At 45.5% G+C, this 25,522-nt stretch overlaps 2 protein-coding genes across 4 annotated transcripts in view; both read left to right on the top strand.

Annotated features, from left to right (window-relative positions):
* mapkapk5 (MAPK activated protein kinase 5) overlaps nt 1-157 on the top strand; it is a 15,759-nt gene extending 15,602 nt beyond the window's left edge. For both annotated transcript variants that reach the window (XM_030768431.1, XM_030768439.1), the window contains one exon: nt 1-157. This exon is cut by the window's left edge and continues 1,141 nt beyond it. The gene's annotated coding sequence lies outside the window, so the exon portion shown is untranslated.
* A 1,696-nt stretch (nt 158-1,853) lies between these two features.
* Nucleotides 1,854-25,522, top strand: part of atxn2 (ataxin 2) — a 40,371-nt gene continuing 16,702 nt past the window's right edge. Inside the window, exons 1-11 of one of the 2 annotated variants that reach the window (XM_030774716.1) lie at nt 1,854-2,301; nt 4,498-4,531; nt 4,921-4,980; nt 5,467-5,538; nt 6,029-6,179; nt 19,712-19,836; nt 19,967-20,058; nt 20,363-20,551; nt 21,838-22,016; nt 24,111-24,332; nt 25,201-25,383. In XM_030774716.1, coding sequence (XP_030630576.1) covers nt 2,189-2,301; nt 4,498-4,531; nt 4,921-4,980; nt 5,467-5,538; nt 6,029-6,179; nt 19,712-19,836; nt 19,967-20,058; nt 20,363-20,551; nt 21,838-22,016; nt 24,111-24,332; nt 25,201-25,383 — 1,420 coding nt within the window. In that variant the 5' untranslated portion in view covers nt 1,854-2,188. Of the gene's footprint in view, nt 2,302-4,497; nt 4,532-4,920; nt 4,981-5,466; nt 5,539-6,028; nt 6,180-7,529; nt 7,545-19,711; nt 19,837-19,966; nt 20,059-20,362; nt 20,552-21,837; nt 22,017-24,110; nt 24,333-25,200; nt 25,384-25,522 lie in introns of both variants that reach the window. The other variant, XM_030774724.1, reaches the window with a different exon arrangement.

Below are 25,522 nucleotides of genomic sequence, written 5' to 3'. Positions count from 1 at the left end.
CAAACGTCCAATCAGAAAGAACCTGCTGGGTAAACAGCAGTCAGTGAAAGATGATGCATTAAGCTAGAAATCTTAAGCCTTCCAAATGAGTGTGTGTGTGTGTTGTGAGTCAGTGTTGTGTGATTGTATATAGTGTGTGTGTGTGTGTGTGTGTGTGTGTTGTGAGTCAGTGTTGTGTGATTGTATGTGTGTGTGTGTGTGTGTTAAGCCCCAAAGTAAGTCAAAGCTGCTTCCCTCTGACCTCTCTTAGTCGGTGGACGACGCTGTCACCGGCCAAACCTTCTGCATTATCCCCCCAGCTATTGTATCACCCAAACACATAAGCTCAGGATTGTCATGGCAACCTGACAGGGACTGCTAATGAGAGAGATCATATCTAATCAATCTAATCTAATGCCTTCTGGGTCAAATACCCACTAAAAATGTATTGTCTTAAATGAATCATCACCCGAAGCCAAGAATTAAGGTGACCATTTGTGACAGAACACAAATATGCCTTCTTCCCCTCTCTTGGTCTGAAGCCTGAGACAGAAGCAGTCGTGAAGGTTAAAGAGTACAGGTTTATGTAAAGAGAGGTTAGACCAATCACAAGATTGCATAAGAAAACACATCCATAGAATTGGGCACAAATTGTAACATGATGGCATAGGCCTCTGTATTCTACCGGTTTAGTCAGTATTCATTTGGTTGCTGGCATTAAGACAGTACACCTAGAGACCAAAACGCATCCTAAAGGGTCTGGAATTTCATACTTTCCCATGAGCATGAATGTCTGACCCAGGATTGGCAAGCCCTGCACAGATAGATCATTTAAACATAAATAGCTGTTCTCAGATCAGCAGTTAGGACCATAGTCAACCAAACATCATTCAGTAATGACACATCTGGTTCTGTGAGAGAGACAGTGGTCTGGGAAAGGGCCTTGAGCACCGGTTTTGCCATGCAAGTGTAATGTGGGCATCCAGTCTTTAGTTAATGTTTGCAGCTCTTTTGATTATAGGTTTCACTTGAAGTTTGTTCTGTATTTTATTTGACCCACTCCTGCCGTTTCACAGTGGGCAGGTTTCAATCTGTCTCCGTTTCTGACTTCACGTCTCCTCTTTGACGTGACATGGCGAACATGCTGAGTATTTGTATTAAAAGAATTCCTGGAGACCTCGTGCATGCGTCATCTGTTGTGCTTATTTATGGTTAGAGAGCGCTTACTTCGTTCCAAAAAAGGTTCTGGAGAACTAATCAAACTAATCAAAATAAAATACCTAAAAGCAATAAAATACCTACATTCATTTACGCTGTAGAGGTTTCTGCGCAATGCAGCCAATAAGCATTGACCATTGCAAAAACAGCCGAACAGTCTAAAAGAATTGAGATTTACAGATGTTGTAGTGCGGTCATCATTCTGGACATACTGGATTAAACAAACTGTCAGATCACTCATGCTTAGCGTCAAGTGCCAAACGTCTACACTGTTTATCATATTCACAATAACGGTTTCATTTGGAAGCATATGAGCATAGTACGCCTCTTGTAACACCAACTCACGTGGGTGCCCAAGTACTACTACTGAATTTTTAAGGGCCCTCTCGACTTCCTGTAAATAGTGCAAAATTCTGGGTCCACTTCTCCACTAAATTCAAAAGACAACATATTTAAGATATCAATTTAATATAATTAATTTTATCTCAGGTGGTCGATAGCAGATTTGACATGATTTTTACCTGTCAGATGAAAAACACGTGAGAAATGACAGCAGGCAGCGGTGTTTCATGCATATATCCATCCGCTAGTTTTTGTCTGTCTTCAGACTGTTCACTGTCAGCAGCGGAGATCCTTGGACAGGAGAAAAAGATCACTTAAACATTTCAAATAACAGCTTAAGACGAATTATATTAAACGGATAACTACATAGACTTTTCATCATATTAGTTAATTTCACATTGTCTTGCAATAGGACTAGATAATATTTGTTATAAGAAACAATACATACAAGCTAGCCAGCCTGCCAAGCAGCAGCATTAGAGCAGACTGTGGATCAGCGCTAGTAGCTAGGCTAAAGGCTAACCAGCTAACCGTAATCTAGTCTGCTACATCGGCTAATATCAACGTTTCTTTATCAGCTGATTACAGCGTAGGTAGTTTTTATAAACGGTTTAAATACACTGCGTGAGTTGTCGTGTATGGGATCACCATGTCAATGAAGGCCGGTGGGAATCGGAAACCCGGCGGAAGCAGCAGCGGGGCTGCGGCGGGCTCAGGGGCCGGAGGAGGTGGAGGTCCGGGTGGACGGCAGAGTTTAGGAAGGTCGGTGTAGCTTTTTTAGTCCCAGCACACTTGTCTGAGGAAGGTCGGTACAGCTTTAATAGTCCACACACTAATTTAGACATTGACAGTTTAAATTTATAAACAAGGGTTACTGCCACATGCATGTGGTCTACTTACTTTGAATTATTTATGGGATAACATTCAAACATTTGTGTTGCGTATTGGATACCTGTGTATCTGCGTCTGTGTGGCTTAGGCCAAGACAAATGTTGGATCGCTGTGTGGCTAAGTTTTCTGACAGGCCACTAATGAGCTTGAGTGGGTCAGTCAGTCACAAATCTTGTGATTAAGTTCCCTGACTTTGTACTACCCGTCTGCAGTACATTCAGACAAATTCCTGGGTAGCAGTTTAATGTTAATAGAGCCAGGTAACTTAGTATTAGCACAGCCGGAATGTACTAGTTAGCACTACTACAGGCAGTGTAAGGTTAGCAGTAAATCAGCACGCCTGTGGGGCTTTTACGGCTGTATACCCTGGTTGACAGTGGCACATATTTATTTAGGATAAGGTTTTCTCATGTTTGGAATACTCTGCCATGTGGAATTTTAACCTTTAGTGCATATTTTGAATTTACTAAAGGAGGAGAGGCGATAAACTCACGCTAACGTTAGCGTGCTGTCAGGCTGCGGCTCCCAACTCAGTGGCGTTTAACTAACGTAGTGATGTTTAACTGTCTTGACATCATCGCTCATTCATCATAGCGTTTATATCCTCGTACTCTTGTGTTGTTAATTATATTTTTTACGCATATCCCTTTGAACTGCGTTATTCTCAAACTGCTGAGCCTCGCACTGGTTCGGATAACTCTCTGACGCTAACGCCAGCCCTTAGGGCACCCGCTGTCAGTCCACATCAGCCTTCTGTTTGCTAACTAACTTAAAGCGCTCTCATTTCGTAAAACTATACGTTTAAACCTTCCTTGGTTAAAAAAAAAACAGTTCAGTCTAATAACCGTTCTATGTAATGTCATTTCTAACGACCATCAGTAGTTAATTTTGGTTCATAGCCATTTTACTCGATGATTTGGTCCTACTACAATGCTAAGGCATGTTACTTCAGGAATGACGTTTCACTAAATTCCCTCTTCTAACCTTAGCATCAGGATACTTTTTTTGAGTTGTAATGGAATCATGGTGGCACCTTATGACCCATCACTGAATCCGGTTGAGTTTAAATGAATGCATATTATACTGAGTGTTAAACGTGACGAGCAGAGGCTCTGTTACCTGCCAGCGCTCACGCACTGAGTATTTAGCTTGTGTAGGATTAGCATCCGCTGGGTCATTGAATCACGAAATGCCTGTGTGTGTGTGTGTTTGTGTGTGTGTGAAAAGAGGGAGTGCGCACACGTAAGTTTGCGTGAGAGGTCTGGAAGAGTGGGGTCAAGCGACGGCCCTCAACCTTGACGTTTGTGAGGGTTGCTTGTGTAAAATTGTGCCCTTGAAACATGCCGTTTGTGTGTGAGCGTTATTTTGGTGCATGTTTCTCAGAGTGACAGAGGTGATTTTTAGGCCGGCCAACGTGCCTAGTCAAAGGCCCTCAGTGTAATCCTGGGCTTTGGGCGGGTGCATATATGCATTAACTACAAATATGGGAAATACACCAAGCAGAACCATATAGAACACAGCAGCTGCGACCACAGTTCAGTGATGTTGCTTTTGGACTGGTATCTGTCCCTGTCCGACTGGCTGCAGCTAAGCATTGGTCATAACGCTATGTGTGTGAGTGAGTGTGCGTGTGTGTGAGTGAGTGAGTGTGTGTGTGTGTTGGAGACAGAGAGAGTAGCCCTCTAATATGTCACTGTTAAAAGTCCAACATCACAGTAACCATATTGTACTGTGTATTGTACTGTGTATTGTACTGTGTATTGTACTGTGCCTTTTCTCTCCCTTGACCCTTGGCTCAATCACAGGTTTGGTAAGATTTCACTCTTGCTCTCTCTCTCTCTCTCTCTCTCTCGCTCTCTCTCTCTCTCGCTCTCTCTCTCTCTCGCTCTCTCGCTCTCTCTCTCTCTCGCTCTCTCTCTCTCCATTTGATAACTTGGCCAAGACTTCATACTATGGTTCAGTGTAAAATTCAGATGGAGCTTTTGCCTGTGGTCTTGATTGCCTTGGTCTGTGAGTTGAGATATGACGACTGTTGTCTTTCAGTAATAATGTGAATTTTCTCTACAGAGGACGGAATAGTGCCAAAGGACCCACCACTGCAGTGAGTATGAAAAACCTCACACCCTGGCTGTGTCTGTGTCTGTGTCTGTGTCTTATGGATTAGGCCTACCTTACAGATAATACCTGCTCAACTCAAAACAGACTTTGGTTTCAAATGCAGGAGAGAGAGAGGAAAAAAACCTCCGTTCCTTTAGGAGATGTCACAACACTTTTGACATGAAAATGCCTGGAAGGCCTGAGATGTTGTTGTGAGATTTTTCTGAGAGTTCACTGAGAATTCTTGTGTGAGTCTCAGAGCAGGCCTTGTCAGGGGAGAGCCCTTGCTTGTTTTGACTGTACACCTTCACTCTGTTTCCAGTGGTAAAGCTTTGTGGTGTAATGGTAAGTGATGTGTAGTGTGTTAAAGAATGATTTTGTCTGTTTCCCCAGGTGACTTTCAGTGGCGTTTATGCAAACATGAGAATGGTTCATATCCTGACCTCAGTCGTGGTAAGCTGGCTCTGTATCTGGTCCAGATGTGGAATGTGTTGTGTGTTGTGTGTGCAGCGTGTGTTGTGTGTTGTATGGGGTCCCGCGGGCAGGTCAGCTGTACAGAGAATGTTGATTTTTCAACTCATCTGACTCAGCAGGCAGCTCTCCTGATTGAATCACTGTCTCTTTTTCGCTTTGTTGGGCCAAAAAAAACCAACAAAAAAAAAAAAACCCCAGCACCCATACTCTGCTGCTGGTACAGACTGTCCCCTGATCAGACAGTGAGAAGACAAACATCTCCATGCCTCAAATAAGTCTTTATTTCCGAACAGGAGCACTGTAATGTCAGATTAGACAGCCACTCTGCTGTGCTTAACATTACAGATTGTTTTTAATTAGGAGAAGTAATGGTCTAATGGGATTATTCTGCCTGTTGTCTGAAGCATATGGCAGTGTAAGTGAACTGAAGGGAACTAACATGCCTGTCTCTAAACTCACTCACAGGGAAGCAAGTGTGAACTGAAGGTGAAAAACGGTGGGATCTATGAAGGCGTGTTTAAGACCTACGGCCCAGAGGTACGGCGACGCCCGGCAAGCAGACCCCCCCTCCCACGCTGCTTTTCCACTTCGTCTCCATGTTCATATGAACCCGTTTGTGAGGGAGTGTGGTTATGAATGCACTGAGGCGTAGCTGAGGAAGATTAATTCACAGATGACATGAAGCAGGTGCAGTGTCTGCACTTTCAGGTCTCGTAGAAGTGAAACTACAGAGCAGAGTTGTCCCAGTCCAGTCCTGAAGGCCTGAGATTCTGCAGGGTTTTAGGTCAGACCACCGCCGCGACTGTGATTGGGTGAGGGACCCATAGACTGGTCTCCCTGCTGAAATCAGCCTGCGGTTCTGTGGCCCAGTCAGTCTTTAGACTCCGTTACTGCTGTAGGCAAAACTACATTAAACTGACTATGTTAGAACACACACCGTAAGTCTGCGGTCTCAGCGCTACTGGTAGAACAGTGTTGTTTAGACAGTGACTGTGTGTGTGTGTGTGTGTGTGTTTCCTGTTGGCAGTGTGACCTGGTCCTGGACGCAGCCCATATGAAAGTTCTGGAGCCCAGCGTCGGGCCGCGCCGTGAGGATATCGTGGAACGCATGATCTTTAAACCTTCAGACGTGGTGCTGGTTCAGTTCAAAGACGTGGACCTCAACTATGCCAAGAAAGGTGAGTCCCTCCCCCTCTCTCTCTTCATCTCTGGTTCTCATCCCGCCTTTTCCCGCGGAGCACACTCCTTCTGCGGGACAGTCAGAGGTTATGTAGCCGCGGTGTGTCGGCATATTGTCAAGTCATCAGAGCAGGTTAATCTCCAGATTAAAGTCTCTAAGCCCCCGTTTCTCTCCTGACAATACCACGGCCTGTGTCCCAACACTCCCAGACAAAGTCCTGGATTGTTTCTCCAGTTTTCAGAGCAGAGTCTGTATAAGCAGTGAGACACGTGTGCATAAGAACAGAGACTCTCTCTCTCTCTCTCTCTCTCCCCCTCTCCTTCTGTCTCTCTCTTTCTCCTTCTCCTTCTGTGCCCCCCCCCCCCCCACTCTCTCGTCTTTCTCTCTGTTGAGCTCCTCATGTCAGATCTTTTATGTGGTCTCTCTGTGTTGTGTTATGCAGTGAATGAGGGCCATCATTAGACTGTGGCAGTGATGATGATTATGATTATTATTATTATTATTATTATTATTATTATTATTATTTATTATATCTCTTACCCAGTCAGGCTGTGAGTATTAGCCGAATGTTCTGTTCCTTTTTGGAGGGCAGTCATGACCCGTTTGATTAGCAGTTTATAGTATTAGATATGTTAGAATGGGGGGGGGATTTATAGTATTAGATGTATTAGAATGGGGGCGAGGGGGGATTTATATTATTAGATATATTAGAATTGGGGGGGGGGGGGGTTATAGTATTAGATGTATTAGAATTGGGGGGGGGGGTTATAGTATTAGATATAGTAGAATGGGGGCGAGGGGGATTTATAGTATTAGATGTATTAGAATGGGGGGGGATTTATACTATTAGATATATTAGAATTGGGGGGGGGCGGTTATAGTATTAGATATAGTAGAATGGGGGGGGGGGATTTATAGTATTAGATATATTAGAATTGGGGGGGGGGTTATAGTATTAGATATAGTAGAATGGGGGGGGATTTATAGTATTAGATATATTAGAATTGGGGGGGGGGGTTATAGTATTAGATATATTAGAATGGGGGGGGGATTTATAGTATTAGATGTATTAGAATTGGGGGGGGGGTTATAGTATTAGATATGGGATGTCTAGTTTCCCAGTATCCACAGTAAATCACCTCTGCATTTGAATGTTCTCTCAGTTACTCTGTAAACCACATCTCTTCAAACGTAGCATGTATGACAGACAGTAGCTCTGGTAGAATCATGCTAAACATTTACACATTGTGAAGTCTTGGCCTGGGAAGAGGTCCATGACTTTCATTGACTCTGTCTCTTCATGTTCTCTTTCCCTGTTTCTCTCTGTCCCTCCCTTTCCTGACTAAAGTCTCGTCTGACGCAGGTAATTTGGCCGTTTGCTTCGTTTGCACCCCTCCCCCCCCCTTGCTTTGTTTCTTTTGCTTTGATTTGTTTTGGTTGAGAGCCTGTGTTTGGGAAATGCCTCCAGTCTCCTGGGCTGGTCTGAGATGGTGTCAGACTTCAGATGACTTTCTGCAGTGAGCAGATGTCCTTAAACGCTGTGTGTGTAGACACATAATGGAAATGACTGATGCTTTGGCGCAGATGGGGTTTGGACACTGTAGGACGTGTCTGAAGTCTGGGCATGTCTTTCTCTGTGAATGCCACTGTTGTGTCTTGCTCTGACTGGACCGTCAGCTGCCGTGCGTCTGCGCAAACCCACAGCTCTCTGGAAAGATGGGACTGTGAGTGGAGGGGTGGCTGGGGACAGTTCCACGCCTGGATCGCTGTTGGTGCAGCTCACAGCAGTAACCCCCTGTAGCCTGGCTGCTCCCGGGCTCTTTAAGACGGTCTCAGGTTGACCGTGTCACTGTGTGTGTTCAGGTTTCCAAATCAGTAGATTAATCTGAGCACAAAATATCAACTCAGTCATTGGCTTTTACACTCTCGCTGAAACCGTTGAGTTTTGTTATCTCTATCTCTGTTATCTGTTAATCCTTTCACCTAATCTGTTAATCCTTTCACCCAATCTGTTAATCCTTTCACCTGATCTGTTAACCTTGGCACTCAACCTGTCAAGGAGTCGCTGTGTTTGATTTCCTCAGCATTAAAGTTACCCAGAGACATTCGGGCCTGCAGAGAGAGTTCACGGATGAAATTGTGAACACATTCTTTCTCTGTTTGAGTAGAGAACGGAAAACCACCCAGTATCCCTCACTGCAGCACAGAGTTATACACTCACAAGCTCATGCCCAAAAATGCCCATCCTCAGTGTAGCATGTCCACATCGTCTCCATGGCAATGCTTAGTGTATATCTCCATGGCAATGCTCAGTCGTCCTTATGAAAGGAGAGGACCTCAACAGGGCCCACATCACCCTTCCCTAAAGTCTCTCTCTCTCTCCTTTCTCCCAATGGTCTTACTGGTTCACTCATTTACTCTAATGATCGTACTGGTTCTCCCCTTTACTCTAATGGTCTTACTGGTTCACTCATTTACTCTAATGATCGTACTGGTTCTCCCCTTTACTCTAATGGTCGTACTGGTTCTCCCCTTTACTCTAATGATCATACTGGTTCTCCCCTTTACTCTAATGGTCTTACTGGTTCACTCATTTACTCTAATGATCGTACTGGTTCTCCCCTTTACTCTAATGGTCGTACTGGTTCTCCCCTTTACTCTAATGATCATACTGGTTCTCCCCTTTACTCTAATGGTTGTACTGGTTCTCCCCTTTACTCTAATGGTTGTACTGGTTCTCCCCTTTACTCTAATGGTCGTACTGGTTCTCCACTTTACTCTAATGGTCGTACTGGTTCTCCCCTTTACTCTAATGGTCGTACTGGTTCTCCCCTTTACTCTAATGGTTGTACTGGTTCTCCCCTTTACTCTAATGGTTGTACTGGTTCTCCCCTTTACTCTAATGGTCGTACTGGTTCTCTCCTCTATCCTAATGGTCGTACTGGATCAATCCTTTGCTCTAACTCTAGATTCAAGATTCGTAACAATGGAACGCCCCACTCATTACAACATCACTTCTAAACCTAAATTCTAAACAGTAAGAAAGTACATAAACATAAACAGTAAGAAAGTACATAAACATAAACAGTAAGAAAGTACATAATAAATACAATGAAATACAGTAAATGTACAATAAAAAGTGACTAAGAAGAGTCATGTGACTGAGGAAGAGCTGTAATACTATGGTGGGTGGTGTGAAAAAATGTAGAAAAGGGACCAGTGCAGTGATAATAACATAGTAATTATTAATAATCTAATGATAATGATAAAGGGACCAGTGCAGTATAATGATAATGATAAAGGGACCAGTGCAGTATAATGATAATGATAAAGGGACCAGTGCAGTATAATGATAAATGATAAAGTGGCCAGTGTAGTATAATGATAATGATAAAGGGACCAGTGCAGTGCAGTATAATGATAATGATAAAGGGACCAGTGCAGTATAATGATAATGATAAAGGGACCAGTGCAGTGCAGTACAATGATAATGATAAAGGGACCAGTGCAGCGCAGTATAATGATAATGATAAAGGGACCAGTGCAGTGTAGTATAATGATAAATGATAATGATAAAGGGACCAGTGCAGTGTAGTATAATGATAATGATAAAGGGACCAGTGCAGTATAATGATAATGATAAAGGGACCAGTGCAGTATAATGATAATGATAAAGGGACCAGTGCAGTATAATGATAATGATAAAGGGACCAGTGCAGTATAATGATAATTATAGGGACCAGTGCAGTGCAGTATAATGATAATGATAAAGGGACCAGTGCAGTATAATGATAATGATAAAGGGACCAGTGCAGTGCAGTACAATGATAATGATAAAGGGACCAGTGCAGTGCAGTATAATGATAATGATAAAGGGACCAGTGCAGTGCAGTATAATGATAAAGGGACCAGTGCAGTGCAGTATAATGATAATGATAAAGGGACCAGTGCAGTATAATGATAATGATAAAGGGACCAGTGCAGTATAATGATAATGATAAAGGGACCAGTGCAGTATAATGATAATTATAGGGACCAGTGCAGTGCAGTATAATGATAATGATAAAGGGACCAGTGCAGTATAATGATAATGATAAAGGGACCAGTGCAGTGCAGTACAATGATAATGATAAAGGGACCAGTGCAGCGCAGTATAATGATAATGATAAAGGGACCAGTGCAGTGTAGTATAATGATAAATGATAATGATAAAGGGACCAGTGCAGTGTAGTATAATGATAATGATAAAGGGACCAGTGCAGTATAATGATAATGATAAAGGGACCAGTGCAGTACAATGATAATGATAAAGGGACCAGTGCAGCGCAGTATAATGATAATGATAAAGGGACCAGTGCAGTGTAGTATAATGATAAATGATAATGATAAAGGGACCAGTGCAGTATAATGATAATGATAAAGGGACCAGTGCAGTATAATGATAATGATAAAGGGACCAGTGCAGTGCAGTATAATGATAAAGGGACCAGTGCAGTGCAGTATAATGATAATGATAAAGGGACCAGTGCAGTGCAGTGCAGTATAATGATAAAGGGACCAGTGCAGTGTAGGATAATGATAATGATAAAGGGACCAGTGCAGTGTAGTATAATGATAATGATAAAGGGACCAGTGTAGTATAATGATAATGATAAAGGGACCAGTATAGTATAATGATAATGATAAAGGGACCAGTGCAGTGTAGTATAATGATAATGATAAAGGGACCAGTGCAGTGTAGTATAATGATAAAGGGACCAGTGCAGTGTAGTATAATGATAATGATAAAGGGACCAGTGCAGTGCAGTATAATGATAATGATAAAGGGACCAGTGCAGTATAATGATAATGATAAAGGGTGCAGTGCAGTGCAGTATAATGATAAAGGGACCAGTGCAGTGTAGGATAATGATAATGATAAAGGGACCAGTGCAGTGTAGTATAATGATAATGATAAAGGGACCAGTGTAGTATAATGATAATGATAAAGGGACCAGTGCAGTGCAGTATAATGATAATGATAAAGGGACCAGTGCAGTATAATGATAATGATAAAGGGACCAGGGCAGTATAATGATAATGATAAAGGGACCAGGGCAGTATAATGATAATGATAAAGGGACCAGGGCAGTATAATGATAATGATAAAGGGACCAGGGCAGTATAATGATAATGATAAAGGGACCAGTGCAGTGCAGTATAATGATAATGATAAAGGGACCAGTGCAGTGTAGTATAATGATAAAGGGACCAGTGCAGTGCAGTATAATGATAATGATAAAGGGACCAGTGCAGTGTAGTATAATGATAAAGGGACCAGTGCAGTGTAGTATAATGATAATGATAAAGGGACCAGTGCAGTGCAGTATAATGATAATGATAAAGGGACCAGTGCAGTGTAGTATAATGATAAAGGGACCAGTGCAGTGTAGTATAATGATAATGATAAAGGGACCAGTGTAGTATAATGATAATGATAAAGGGACCAGTGCAGTGCAGTGCAGTATAATGATAAAGGGACCAGTGTAGTATAATGATAATGATAAAGGGACCAGTGCAGTGCAGTGCAGTATAATGATAAAGGGACCAGTGCAGTGTAGTATAATGATAATGATAAAGGGACCAGTGTAGTATAATGATAAATGATAATGATAAAGGGACCAGTGCAGTGCAGTATAATGATAATGATAAAGGGACCAGTGCAGTATAATGATAATGATAAAGGGACCAGTGCAGTGCAGTATAATGATAAAGGGACCAGTGCAGTATAATGATAATGATAAAGGGACCAGTGCAGTATAATGATAATGATAAAGGGACCAGTGCAGTGCAGTATAATGATAAAGGGACCAGTGCAGTATAATGATAATGATAAAGGGACCAGTGCAGTGCAGTATAATGATAATGATAAAGGGACCAGTGCAGTATAATGATAATGATAAAGGGACCAGTGTAGTATAATGATAATGATAAAGGGACCAGTGCAGTGCAGTATAATGATAAAGGGACCAGTGCAGTGTAGTATAATGATAATGATAAAGGGACCAGTGTAGTATAATGATAAATGATAATGATAAAGGGACCAGTGCAGTGCAGTATAATGATAATGATAAAGGGACCAGTGCAGTGCAGTATAATGATAATGATAAAGGGACCAGTGCAGTGCAGTATAATGATAAAGGGACCAGTGCAGTGCAGTATAATGATAATGATAAAGGGACCAGTGCAGTGTAGGATAATGATAATGATAAAGGGACCAGTGCAGTGCAGTATAATGATAAAGGGACCAGTGCAGTGCAGTATAATGATAATGATAAAGGGACCAGTGCAGTATAATGATAATGATAAAGGGACCAGTGCAGTGCAGTATAATGATAATGATAAAGGGACCAGTGCAGTGCAGTGCAGTACAGTGAGACTCCCTGCATGCTATGTAGCCAAGTTCCCAGCACAATTATATGTCCAGTAATTGAGCGATTAACAGCCCAGTAGGCGCACTGCCTGTGGGTAAAAACTGTTCTTAAACCTGCTTGTCCTGGTACGAATGCTGTGGTACCAGCAATCGGACCGCACGGGGGAGGACAGTTGGTGCCCAGGGTGATTGTGGTCCTGTATGGTGGAGCTGGCCTTCTTCCAACACCTGGTCCGAAAGATCTCCTCGATGGATGGAAGTGCACGCCCAATGATCTTTTCCGCAGTCCTCACGACCCTCTGGATGGCTTCCCTGTCCTGTGTAGTGGTGTTGCCATACCACACAATGACACCGCCTTTCAGAACACTCTCCATGGTGCCATGGTAAAAGTTCACAAGCCGTCGTGTTCTTGTGCCACTTTTCCTAAGGCACTGTAGGGGGTAGAGGGGTTGATGTGCCTGGGCCAGCTGCCCTTCCTGCATTCACCCTCCTAACGGATCTGCGGACCTCGGACTCAGACAGTTGCAGTATGTGGTCCTCTGGATGGTCGGCCATTCTGGTGGTTGGCTCAGAGTCCTCCCTCTCAAAGCGAACGTAAAACAAGTTCAGCTGGTCTGGTAGGGAGGGGTCAGTGTCAATGACTCCCCCTGAGCTCCCCTTGTAGTCAGTGATGACCCTCAGTCCCTGCCGCATGTGTGTGGTGTCTGAGCCTCCGTACTGTGATTCCAGTTTGTTTCTGTAATCCGTTTATGCAGTTTTGATGATATTTCTGAGGTCATACCTGGCCTTTTTGGAGAGATTAGAGTCCCCTGATTTGAAAGCGGTATTCCGTTCCCTTAGTTTATTACAGGTATCTGGGTTCATCCATGGTTTGCGATTTGGAAATGAATGAACAGACTTGATGGGAATGCATTCCTCCACCAGCCTGTTAATGTATCCACTGACATGATCTGCATACACATCCAGGTCTGTGGTCCTGAATACACTCCAGTGTGTGATTTCCAGTCCACCCTGCAGCTGTAGTTTAGAGTCATCTGTCCAGCATCGCACCGTTCTCACTGTTGTGGGCGTGGTTTTCGACTTCTGTTTTTAAACAGGAAGTAGGAGCACAGACTTGTGATCTGAATTGCCAATAGCCGGTCGTGCGATCGCACGGTAGGCATGATGTATCGTGGTGTAGCAGTAGTCAAGAGTCTTTCCGTTTCTGGTCGGGCAGGAGATGCGTTGATGATATTTTTGCATTACCTTTTTTAAGTTGCAGTGGTTGAAGTCACCTGCAGTGATGGGGACTGCCTCTGGGTGGCGACTCTGAAGTTTGCTCATCTCACTGTAGAGTTCGCTCAGGGCAGTGATTCTGAAGTTTGCTCATCTCACTGTAGAGTTCGCTCAGGGCAGTGATTCTGAAGTTTGCTCATCTCACTGTAGAGTTCGCTCAGGGCAGTGATTCTGAAGTTTGCTAATCTCACTGTAGAGTTCACTCAGGGCAGTGATTCTGAAGTTTGCTCATCTCACTGTAGAGTTCGCTCAGGGCAGTGATTCTGAAGTTTGCTAATCTCACTGTAGAGTTCACTCAGGGCAGTGATTCTGAAGTTTGCTAATCTCACTGTAGAGTTCACTCAGGGCAGTGATTCTGAAGTTTGCTCATCTCACTGTAGAGTTCACTCAGGGCAGTGATTCTGAAGTTTGCTAATCTCACTGTAGAGTTCGCTCAGGGCAGTGATTCTGAAGTTTGCTCATCTCACTGTAGAGTTCACTCAGGGCAGTGATTCTGAAGTTTGCTAATCTCACTGTAGAGTTCACTCAGGGCAGTGATTCTGAAGTTTGCTAATCTCACTGTAGAGTTCGCTCAGGGCAGTGATTCTGAAGTTTGCTAATCTCACTGTAGAGTTCGCTCAGGGCAGTGATTCTGAAGTTTGCTCATCTCACTGTAGAGTTCGCTCAGGGCAGTGATTCTGAAGTTTGCTCATCTCACTGTAGAGTTCGCTCAGGGCAGTGATTCTGAAGTTTGCTCATCTCACTGTAGAGTTCGCTCAGGGCAGTGATTCTGAAGTTTGCTAATCTCACTGTAGAGTTCACTCAGGGCAGTGATTCTGAAGTTTGCTCATCTCACTGTAGAGTTCGCTCAGGGCAGTGATTCTGAAGTTTGCTAATCTCACTGTAGAGTTCACTCAGGGCAGTGATTCTGAAGTTTGCTAATCTCACTGTAGAGTTCACTCAGGGCAGTGATTCTGAAGTTTGCTCATCTCACTGTAGAGTTCACTCAGGGCAGTGATTCTGAAGTTTGCTAATCTCACTGTAGAGTTCGCTCAGGGCAGTGATTCTGAAGTTTGCTCATCTCACTGTAGAGTTCACTCAGGGCAGTGATTCTGAAGTTTGCTAATCTCACTGTAGAGTTCACTCAGGGCAGTGATTCTGAAGTTTGCTAATCTCACTGTAGAGTTCGCTCAGGGCAGTGATTCTGAAGTTTGCTCATCTCACTGTAGAGTTCACTCAGGGCAGTGATTCTGAAGTTTGCTAATCTCACTGTAGAGTTCGCTCAGGGCAGTGATTCTGAAGTTTGCTCATCTCACTGTAGAGTTCACTCAGGGCAGTGATTCTGAAGTTTGCTAATCTCACTGTAGAGTTCGCTCAGGGCAGTGATTCTGAAGTTTGCTCATCTCACTGTAGAGTTCACTCAGGGCAGTGATTCTGAAGTTTGCTCATCTCACTGTAGAGTTCGCTCAGGGCAGTGATTCTGAAGTTTGCTAATCTCACTGTAGAGTTCGCTCAGGGCAGTGATTCTGAAGTTTGCTAATCTCACTGTAGAGTTCGCTCAGGGCAGTGATTCTGAAGTTTGCTCATCTCACTGTAGAGTTCGCTCAGGGCAGTGATTCTGAAGTTTGCTCATCTCACTGTAGAGTTCGCTCAGGGCAGTGATTCTGAAGTTTGCTCATCTCACTGTAGAGTTCGCTCAGGGCAGTGATTCTGAAGTTTGCTCATCTCACTGTAGAGTTCGCTCAGGGCAGTGATTCTGAAGTTTGCTCATCTCACTGTAGAGTTCGCTCAGGGCAGTGATTCTGAAGTTTGCTAATCTCACTGTAGAGTTCACTCAGGGCAGTGATTCTGAAGTTTGCTCATCTCACTGTAGAGTTCGCTCAGGGCAGTGATTCTGAAGTTTGCTAATCTCACTGTAGAGTTCACTCAGGGCAGTGATTCTGAAGTTTGCTAATCTCACTGTAGAGTTCACTCAGGGCAGTGATTCTGAAGTTTGCTCATCTCACTGTAGAGTTCACTCAGGGCAGTGATTCTGAAGTTTGCTCATCTCACTGTAGAGTTCACTCAGGGCAGTGATTCTGAAGTTTGCTCATCTCACTGTAGAGTTCACTCAGGGCAGTGATTCTGAAGTTTGCTAATCTCACTGTAGAGTTCACTCAGGGCAGTGATTCTGAAGTTTGCTAATCTCACTGTAGAGTTCGCTCAGGGCAGTGATTCTGAAGTTTGCTAATCTCACTGTAGAGTTCGCTCAGGGCAGTGATTCTGAAGTTTGCTCATCTCACTGTAGAGTTCGCTCAGGGCAGTGATTCTGAAGTTTGCTAATCTCACTGTAGAGTTCACTCAGGGCAGTGATTCTGAAGTTTGCTAATCTCACTGTAGAGTTCACTCAGGGCAGTGATTCTGAAGTTTGCTCATCTCACTGTAGAGTTCACTCAGGGCAGTGATTCTGAAGTTTGCTAATCTCACTGTAGAGTTCGCTCAGGGCAGTGATTCTGAAGTTTGCTCATCTCACTGTAGAGTTCACTCAGGGCAGTGATTCTGAAGTTTGCTAATCTCACTGTAGAGTTCACTCAGGGCAGTGATTCTGAAGTTTGCTAATCTCACTGTAGAGTTCGCTCAGGGCAGTGATTCTGAAGTTTGCTCATCTCACTGTAGAGTTCACTCAGGGCAGTGATTCTGAAGTTTGCTAATCTCACTGTAGAGTTCGCTCAGGGCAGTGATTCTGAAGTTTGCTCATCTCACTGTAGAGTTCACTCAGGGCAGTGATTCTGAAGTTTGCTAATCTCACTGTAGAGTTCGCTCAGGGCAGTGATTCTGAAGTTTGCTCATCTCACTGTAGAGTTCACTCAGGGCAGTGATTCTGAAGTTTGCTAATCTCACTGTAGAGTTCGCTCAGGGCAGTGATTCTGAAGTTTGCTCATCTCACTGTAGAGTTCGCTCAGGGCAGTGATTCTGAAGTTTGCTAATCTCACTGTAGAGTTCGCTCAGGGCAGTGATTCTGAAGTTTGCTCATCTCACTGTAGAGTTCGCTCAGGGCAGTGATTCTGAAGTTTGCTCATCTCACTGTAGAGTTCGCTCAGGGCAGTGATTCTGAAGTTTGCTCATCTCACTGTAGAGTTCGCTCAGGGCAGTGATTCTGAAGTTTGCTCATCTCACTGTAGAGTTCGCTCAGGGCAGTGATTCTGAAGTTTGCTCATCTCACTGTAGAGTTCGCTCAGGGCAGTGATTCTGAAGTTTGCTCATCTCACTGTAGAGTTCGCTCAGGGCAGTGATTCTGAAGTTTGCTCATCTCACTGTAGAGTTCGCTCAGGGCAGTGATTCTGAAGTTTGCTCATCTCACTGTAGAGTTCGCTCAGGGCAGTGATTCTGAAGTTTGCTCATCTCACTGTAGAGTTCGCTCAGGGCAGTGATTCTGAAGTTTGCTCATCTCACTGTAGAGTTCGCTCAGGGCAGTGATTCTGAAGTTTGCTCATCTCACTGTAGAGTTCGCTCAGGGCAGTGATTCTGAAGTTTGCTAATCTCACTGTAGAGTTCGCTCAGGGCAGTGATTCTGAAGTTTGCTAATCTCACTGTAGAGTTCGCTCAGGGCAGCGTTTGCGTCAGCTCGTTGGCGGATGTAAACCGCTGCCATGAGAATAGCAGAGGTTTCCCTCGGTCGATAAAAAGGGCGACACTTGGTTGGCAGTACCTCCAGGCTAGGTGATCAGTGTTGTGAAGGGACCTGATTGTCCGTACAGCTGACGCCCCCACTTTTGTTTTGTTCTTCCCTGTGGACTCCGCTGTCCCGTCCACCCAGAACAAAGGAAATCCCTGTGGCTGCGCCACCTCCTCAGGTATCATGTAGATTAGCCATTACAATCACGGCACAGCGCTCCGTAACGTCCCGCTGTGAGGCGATACGACAGTTCAGCTTGTCTGTCTTATTGGCCAGAGACTGAACGCTGGTCAGGAGAATGCTGGTAGGGCTGGTCTCCATCCCCTCTGGCGTGATTTCACTAGTAGGCCACCTCGTAACCCCCGCCTGGAGGGTCGTTCGCACCTCGTGACCCCAGAGCCTGATGGCTCTGATTGGGGGACAGGCGTCCCTGTCCCTGCTGTGTTCCGCTGTCCCTCCGTTCCTCCACAGGTAGATCCTTTTGTTAAATTTTCTGTTGCGTAGAAATCTACTGAAATGTCCCATAAAGAGTCTTTGGCGATCGTATGCTATAACAACTTCCGCGTACATGGTAATAAATACAACGACTTTAAAAGTACATAAAATACGTAAAAAAAAAAAGAACTCTGGGCTGTTCTCTGTTCCTTTCCATTAATGAACAGTTTCATCTAAATCTTTCCATTAATGAACAGTTTCATCTAAATCTTTTAATTAATGAACAGTTTCATCTAAATCTTTTCATTAATGAACAGTTTCATCTAAATCTTTCCATTAATGAACAGTTTCATCTAAATCTTTCCATTAATGAACAGTTTCATCTAAATCTTTCCATTAATGAACAGTTTCATCTAAATCTTTCCATTAATGAACAGTTTCATCTAAATCTTTTCATTAATGAACAGTTTCATCTAAATCTTTCCATTAATGAACAGTTTCATCTAAATCGTTTAATTAATGAACAGTTTCATCTAAATCTTTCCGTTAATGAACAGTTTCATCTAAATCTTTTAATTAATGAACAGTTTCATCTAAATCTTTCCATTAATGAACAGTTTCATCTAAATCTTTTCATTAATGAACAGTTTCATCTAAATCTTTTCATTAATGAACAGTTTCATCTAAATCTTTCCATTAATGAACAGTTTCATCTAAATCTTTTAATTAATGAACAGTTTCATCTAAATCTTTTAATTAATGAACAGTTTCATCTAAATCTTTTGTCGGTCAACCAAACTGTGCGATGCCTGAATAAAGCAAGACTTTGACTTGAGCAGTGAGGATTACTTTGAAAGGGTGTTGTGTTTGACTTGAGCAGTGAGGATTCGTTTGAAAGGGTGTTGTGTTTGACTTGAGCAGTGAGGGTTACTTTGAAAGGGTGTTGTGTTTGACTTGAGCAGTGAGGATTACTTTGAAAGGGTGTTGTGTTTGACTTGAGCAGTGAGGATTCGTTTGAAAGGGTGTTGTGTTTGACTTGAGCAGTGAGGATTCATTTGAAAGGGTGTTGTGTTTGACTTGAGCAGTGAGGGTTACTTTGAAAGGGTGTTGTGTTTGACTTGAGCAGTGAGGATTCATTTGAAAGGGTGTTGTGTTTGACTTGAGCAGTGAGGATTCGTTTGAAAGGCCGTTAGTTTGGGAGGGGTGGGCCGTAGAGCCGCAGCAGAGCAGACCGACCAGTCTGGTTTCACTCTTTGCACCGTTTTGCACACTTGCGGTCAGTCTGAACGGTGAGCAGCTGGTGCTGGTCCGAGAGCACAGGCCCCTGGTGACCCGAACACTGAGCCAGTTTCCCCACAGCAGCTTGTGTGATGGGCTCATCTTTCTTTCTCTGTGATTCTGTTAATGGTCTTAATTCACTTTGATTCACCCTCTGACTTCCTTTGTTTCACCTTCTGACTTCCTCTCCTCTGTGTGTGTGTGTGTCTAACCCTCTGTCTTTCTGCTGTGTGTGTGTGTGTGTGTGTGTCTAACCCTCTGTCTTTCTGCTGTGTGTGTGTGTGTGTGTGTGTCTAACCCTCTGTCTGTCTGTCCTGTGTGTGATGCTGTTTGTTTTTGACTGTGCTTCATTATGGCTTTATGTGTATTTGTGGGTGTGTACTGGTTACGTGTTTATGGTGTGTGTGTGTGTGTGTGTGTGTGTGTGTGTTTATGGTGTGTGTTTATGGTGTGTGTTTATGGGGTGTGTGTGTGTGTGTGTGTGTGTGTTGGGCAGATAACTTTACGGACTCTGCGGTGAGTGGCCGTGTGAATGGAGAGCATAAGGAGAAGGACCTGGAGCCGTGGGACGGAGGGGAGCAGCAGACCTCAGGCAGTCTGGAGTCGCTGGACAACGACCTGGTCTGTCTCTCACACACCTCTCCCCACGCTGGGCTTTTCAGTGCTGCGCAGTCACAGATGGATGTAAACAGAGCCGTTGTGTTGACCTGCTGTGACGTGTACCTGTGTTTGTTTCGTCTTTCTCTCGCAGTCTAACGGTTGGGATCCAGACGACATGTTTAAATACAACGAGGAGACGTATGGCGTGAAGTCCACTTACGACAGCAGCCTGTCTTCATACACGTAAGCCCCTCCCCCTTTCCCCTCTGCCCGCTCCTATTGGATGTTCCGTAGTTGAGCAGTGACGGACGGTAACTTCAGTGCTTCTGGCTCGGTACACTCACATATCCAGCCGTATGAGATTTAGATGGTGAATGAATTGCAGTTTACGAAAAAGAGTCAGTGAAACGCAGTCTGTGACAATTACGGTTAATTACAGTAGTGTTTCATTTCAGTTAGGGTTGATCAGGGTTGTTGGTTGATTACAGTGGAGGGTAATAACAGTAGTGTGGTGGTAAAGGCTTAGGAGGTGTTTGTGCTGTGGCAGAGTTCCTCTGGAGCGAGACAACTCGGAGGAGTTCCTGCGGAGAGAGGCGCGGGCGGCCCAGCTGGCGGAGGAGATCGAGGCCAGCTCCACGTACAAGGCCAGACTGGCCCTGGAGAACGACGAGCGCTCCGAGGAGGAGAAATACACAGCTGTGGTCCGCGGAGAAAGGGACACACACACACACAACAGGTCAGACACTCACACACACACACACACACACACACACACACACACACACACGCACAACAGGTCAGACACTCACACACACACACACACACACACACGCACAACAGGTCAGACACTCACACACACACACACACGCACAACAGGTCAGACACTCACACACACACACACACACACACACACACACAACAGGTCAGACACTCACACACACACACACACACACACACAACAGGTCAGACACTCACACACACACACACACACAACAGGTCAGACACTCACACACACACACACACACACACACAACAGGTCAGACACACACACACACACACGCACAACAGGTCAGACACATGCACACATGCACAACAGATCAGACACACACCTACACACACACACACACACACGCACAACAGGTCAGACACACACACACACACACACACGCACAACAGGTCAGACACGCGCCCACACACACACGCACAACAGGTCAGACACGCGCACACACACACACACAACAGGTCAGACACACACACACATACACACACACACACGCACAACAGGTCAGACACACGCACACGCACACACACACAACAGGTCAGACACATGCACACACACACACACGCACGACAGCTCAGACACACGCACACACACACGCACGCACGACAGCTCAGACACACACACACTCACACACACGCCCAACAGGTCAGACACACGCGCGCGCACACACACACACACGCACAACAGGTCAGACACGCACGCATACACACACACACGCACGCACAACAGGTCAGACACACACACACACACACACACACACAACAGGTCAGACACACGCACACACACGCACAACAGGTCAGACACACGCGCACACACACGCACGCACACACGCACAACAGGTCAGACACACGCACACACACACATGCACAACAGGTCAGACACACGCGCACACACACGCACGCACACACGCACAACAGGTCAGACACACGCACACACACACATGCACAACAGGTCAGACACACGCGCACACACACGCACGCACACACGCACAACAGGTCAGACACACGCACACATCATGCACATGCACCCAACAGGTCACACACGGGCACACAAACACACACGCACAACAGGTCAGACACACGCACACATCATACACAATCACAGCATACAGCCTCGCAGCACACACACACACACACACACACACACAGTCATACAGTCACACACATCTATACTCATGCTCTCAGCTGGTGTGACACACACACACAGACGCACACAGAGCTCACCCAGTCTGTCTGTTTCAGTAGGGAGAATAAGTACGTTCCCCCGGGCCAGAGGAACAGAGAGACAGGCCTGTCGTGGGGTTCGGGTCGGCAGAACTCACCCAGACTGGTCCAGTGCAGCCCAGGCCAGTCCACAACCAGAGGTGGAGGGCAGGAGTTCGGCGGCGCGGCAGGAGTGGACCAGCGTGTGGTTAACGGAGGTACTGCCGTGCCGTCAGTGGAACCTGAGTGTACCATGTGGTGTGTGAGTGGAACCACGGTCCTGAGTGTACTATGCGGTGTGTGAGTGGAACTACGGTCCTGAGTGTACCATGCGGTGTGTGAGTGGAACCACGGTCCTGAGTGTACCATGCGGCGTGTGAGTGGAACTACGGTCCTGAGTGTACCATGCGGTGTGTGAGTGGAACCACGGTCCTGAGTGTACCATGCGGTGTGTGAGTGGAACCACGGTCCTGAGTGTACCATGCGGTGTGTGAGTGGAACCACGGTCCTGAGTGTACCATGCGGTGTGTGAGTGGAACCACGGTCCTGAGTGTACCATGTTGTGTGTGAGTGGAACCACGGTCCTGAGTGTACCATGCGGTGTGTGAGTGGAACCACGGTCCTGAGTGCACAATGTGGTGTGTGAGTGGAACCATGGTCCTGAGTGTACCATGTGGTGTGTGAGTGGAACCATGGTCCTGAGTGTACCATGTGGTGTGTGAGTGGAACCACGGTCCTGAGTGTACCATGTGGTGTGTGAGTGGAACCACGGTCCTGAGTGCACAATGTGGTGTGTGAGTGGAACCATGGTCCTGAGTGTACTATGCGGTGTGTGAGTGGAACCATGGTCCTGAGTGTACCATGTGGTGTGTGAGTGGAACCATGGTTCTCCTCTGTCTGAAATGTGTGTGGTCAGTTTGAGATCAGTGTTGATTCACTGATGATGATGATGATGATGATGAAGGCAAACAGGGTCTGGAGACTCTCATCAGGAAGATCTGTGTCAGGCATTCAGCAGAGTACACAAACCTCACTGTAGGATTTCTCTCTCTCTCTCTCTCTCTCTCTCTCTCTCTCTCTCTCTCTCTCTCTCTCTCTCTCTCTCTCAGACATGCATGCATGCATACTCACACACACACACACAGACATGCATGCATACCTACTCACGCAGACACAGACATGCATGCATACTCACACACACACACACACACAGACATGCATGCATGCATTCTCACACAGACACAGACATGCATGCATACCTACTCACGCAGACACACACACACACACAGAGACATGCATACATGCGCATACACAGACACAAATACACACACACATGCATGAGCACATGCACAAACACACAGACATGCATGCATGCATACTCACACACACACACACACACAGACACGCACGCATGCATACACACACAGACACAGACAGACAGACAGACACAAACACAGACACGCGCGCATGCATACACACACAGACACAGACAGACAGACAGACATGCGCGCATGCATACACACACAGACACAGACACAGACACAGACAGACACACACACACAAACACAGACAGGCACGCATGCATACACACACAGACAGACAGACACACACAAACAGACACGCACGCATGCATACACACACAGACACAGACACAGATCAGTGACTAGTGTACTGTCCGTCTTCTCACCTTTAGGCTCATAACTGTAGTTTTCTGTGGTGAGGATCAAATGACCTCCACATGTTTGGCCTAGAGAGTCCTCTACTCTCTTCCATACTACGTGTGTGTGTGTGTGTGTGTGTGTGTGTGTGTGTGTGTGTGTGTGTGTGTGTGTGTGTGCGCGCTGCTCGCGCATTCATATGTGTATATATGTGTGTGTATGTGCGCGTGCGTGTGCGTAAGCATGCGTATGTATGTGTGTGTGTGTGTAAGCATGCATATGTATGTATTTGTGTGTGTTTGTTTTGGTATTTAAGACTGTGTGTGTGTTTGTTTTGGTATTTAAGACTGTGTGTGTGTTTGTTTTGGTATTTAAGACTGTGCACTGAATATGTTTCTCTTTGTGCATGTTTTTGAAGCCTGATTTATTCTTCTGTCAAAACACACGCCTGTTTTTATTTCTCTTTCTCTGTCTACACTTTTTTCTCTACGTCTGTCTCTATTTTATCTCTCTCTCTCTCTCTGTGTCTCTCTGTCTGTTTCCCCTCCTCTCATCTGTCCCCTTCACACTCATCCCTCTCTTCTCTTCTCATCTGTCCCCTTCACACTCATCCATCTATTCTCATTTGTCCATTTTTATCTCCCTCTCTCTCAGGTGCCCATCCCTGGCCGTCACGCTGTCCATCTCCTTCCTCTCGCTCTTCCTCCTCTCGTTATCAGTCTGGCCCCTCCTCCTCTTCATCATGCTCCTCCCTCCCACCCCGGGCTGCAACACCCACTCGCCCTCCCTCCCGCCCCCCCTCGCGACCTTCGCGACCTCTGTCTCACCCCTCCCCAGCGCCCAGCTGCTCTCTGCCCAAACGAATGTCCTGTGAAGGTACCTGCAGTCCCACAGCCGGCCAGCAGAGTGCGCTGCAGGGCTCAGAGTGTGGTTTGGACTGAGCAGAGACTCAGCATGTTGCTTTTTGCCAAACACTGAGTTTGGATTGAAAAGCTGACACTCTAACAACTGCCTGGTGTTTTATTTGGGATAATGACTTGCTTTACCTCTCTCTCTCACTCTCTTTCTCTCTCTCACTCTCTCTCTCTGTCTCTCTCACTCTCTCTGTCTCTCTCACTCTCTCTGTCTCTCTCTCTCACTCTGTCTCTCTCTCTCTGTCTCACTCTCTCTCTCTCTCTCACATGCATGTGTGTGTGTCTCTCAGGGAGCGCATCTTTATAGTTCACTCTCTCTACATTATTAGACACAGTCTCGAGAGGCTGACAGTCACTGGTGAAACTGGAACAAGCCTGGCCATGACATATAGCTTTCACTGGTTTTACTGGTTTGAGTGCTTTATGCATAACCTGAAACCTGAACATGTTGAATTTTTCTGGACAGAGATTTCACTCTGGCCAACAGAAATTATTTAGTTTAATCATGACCAAGATCCATAACTGATATGGAGTGAATAAGTTGCACACACACGCACGTGCGTGCTCTCGTGGTGTGTTTGTGGTGTGTGTCTGGGACACGGTGAAGGTTTCTGGTTTGACAGCATCACTAAAAGACTGTTGTTTGGGGGCTGTTTGTGTTTCTCTCTTCTCTGCGTTTATGCTCCTGGGCCAGCCTGGATTTGGTGTGGAGTGTGTCTGGGCACAGCACTTTAAGCATGAAGAAGCCTCACTGCGGTTCGTCACAGTTTATCGGTCATCGTTTCATTTGGTTGTTTTTTCATAAGAATCTCTTCATCGTTTTCACACAGGGCCTCCGAGGATGTCGCCGAAATCCCAGCGGACTCCCAGGACTCACAGGGTGGCCTCCTCTCGTGGGAGTGGCCCACCAGGTGTGGACTACATTTCCCAGAGTGCATCTGGAGAAGTGTCGACTCCTCCTCCTGCTCGAAGCAGCCCCTCCGGGGGAACCTGGTCCTCTGTAGTCAGTGGAGGTGAGTGAGCGGAGTCACACAGGCTGGATAACATTCAGATCAGCTTAGGGCGTCAGTGTTCCATCACCGCGAACATACCCTTCAAACGGCCTACGCTTTTATGTCACCGTCGCCTCGCTCAGTGGGTCAAAGGTCATTT

The sequence above is a fragment of the Chanos chanos genome, chromosome 1, assembly GCF_902362185.1.
Source record: "Chanos chanos chromosome 1, fChaCha1.1, whole genome shotgun sequence".
NCBI classification, from domain to species: domain Eukaryota; kingdom Metazoa; phylum Chordata; class Actinopteri; order Gonorynchiformes; family Chanidae; genus Chanos; species Chanos chanos.
The sequence above is the reverse complement of the archived record's forward strand: the minus strand, read 5'-3'. Positions and strand labels throughout refer to the sequence as shown.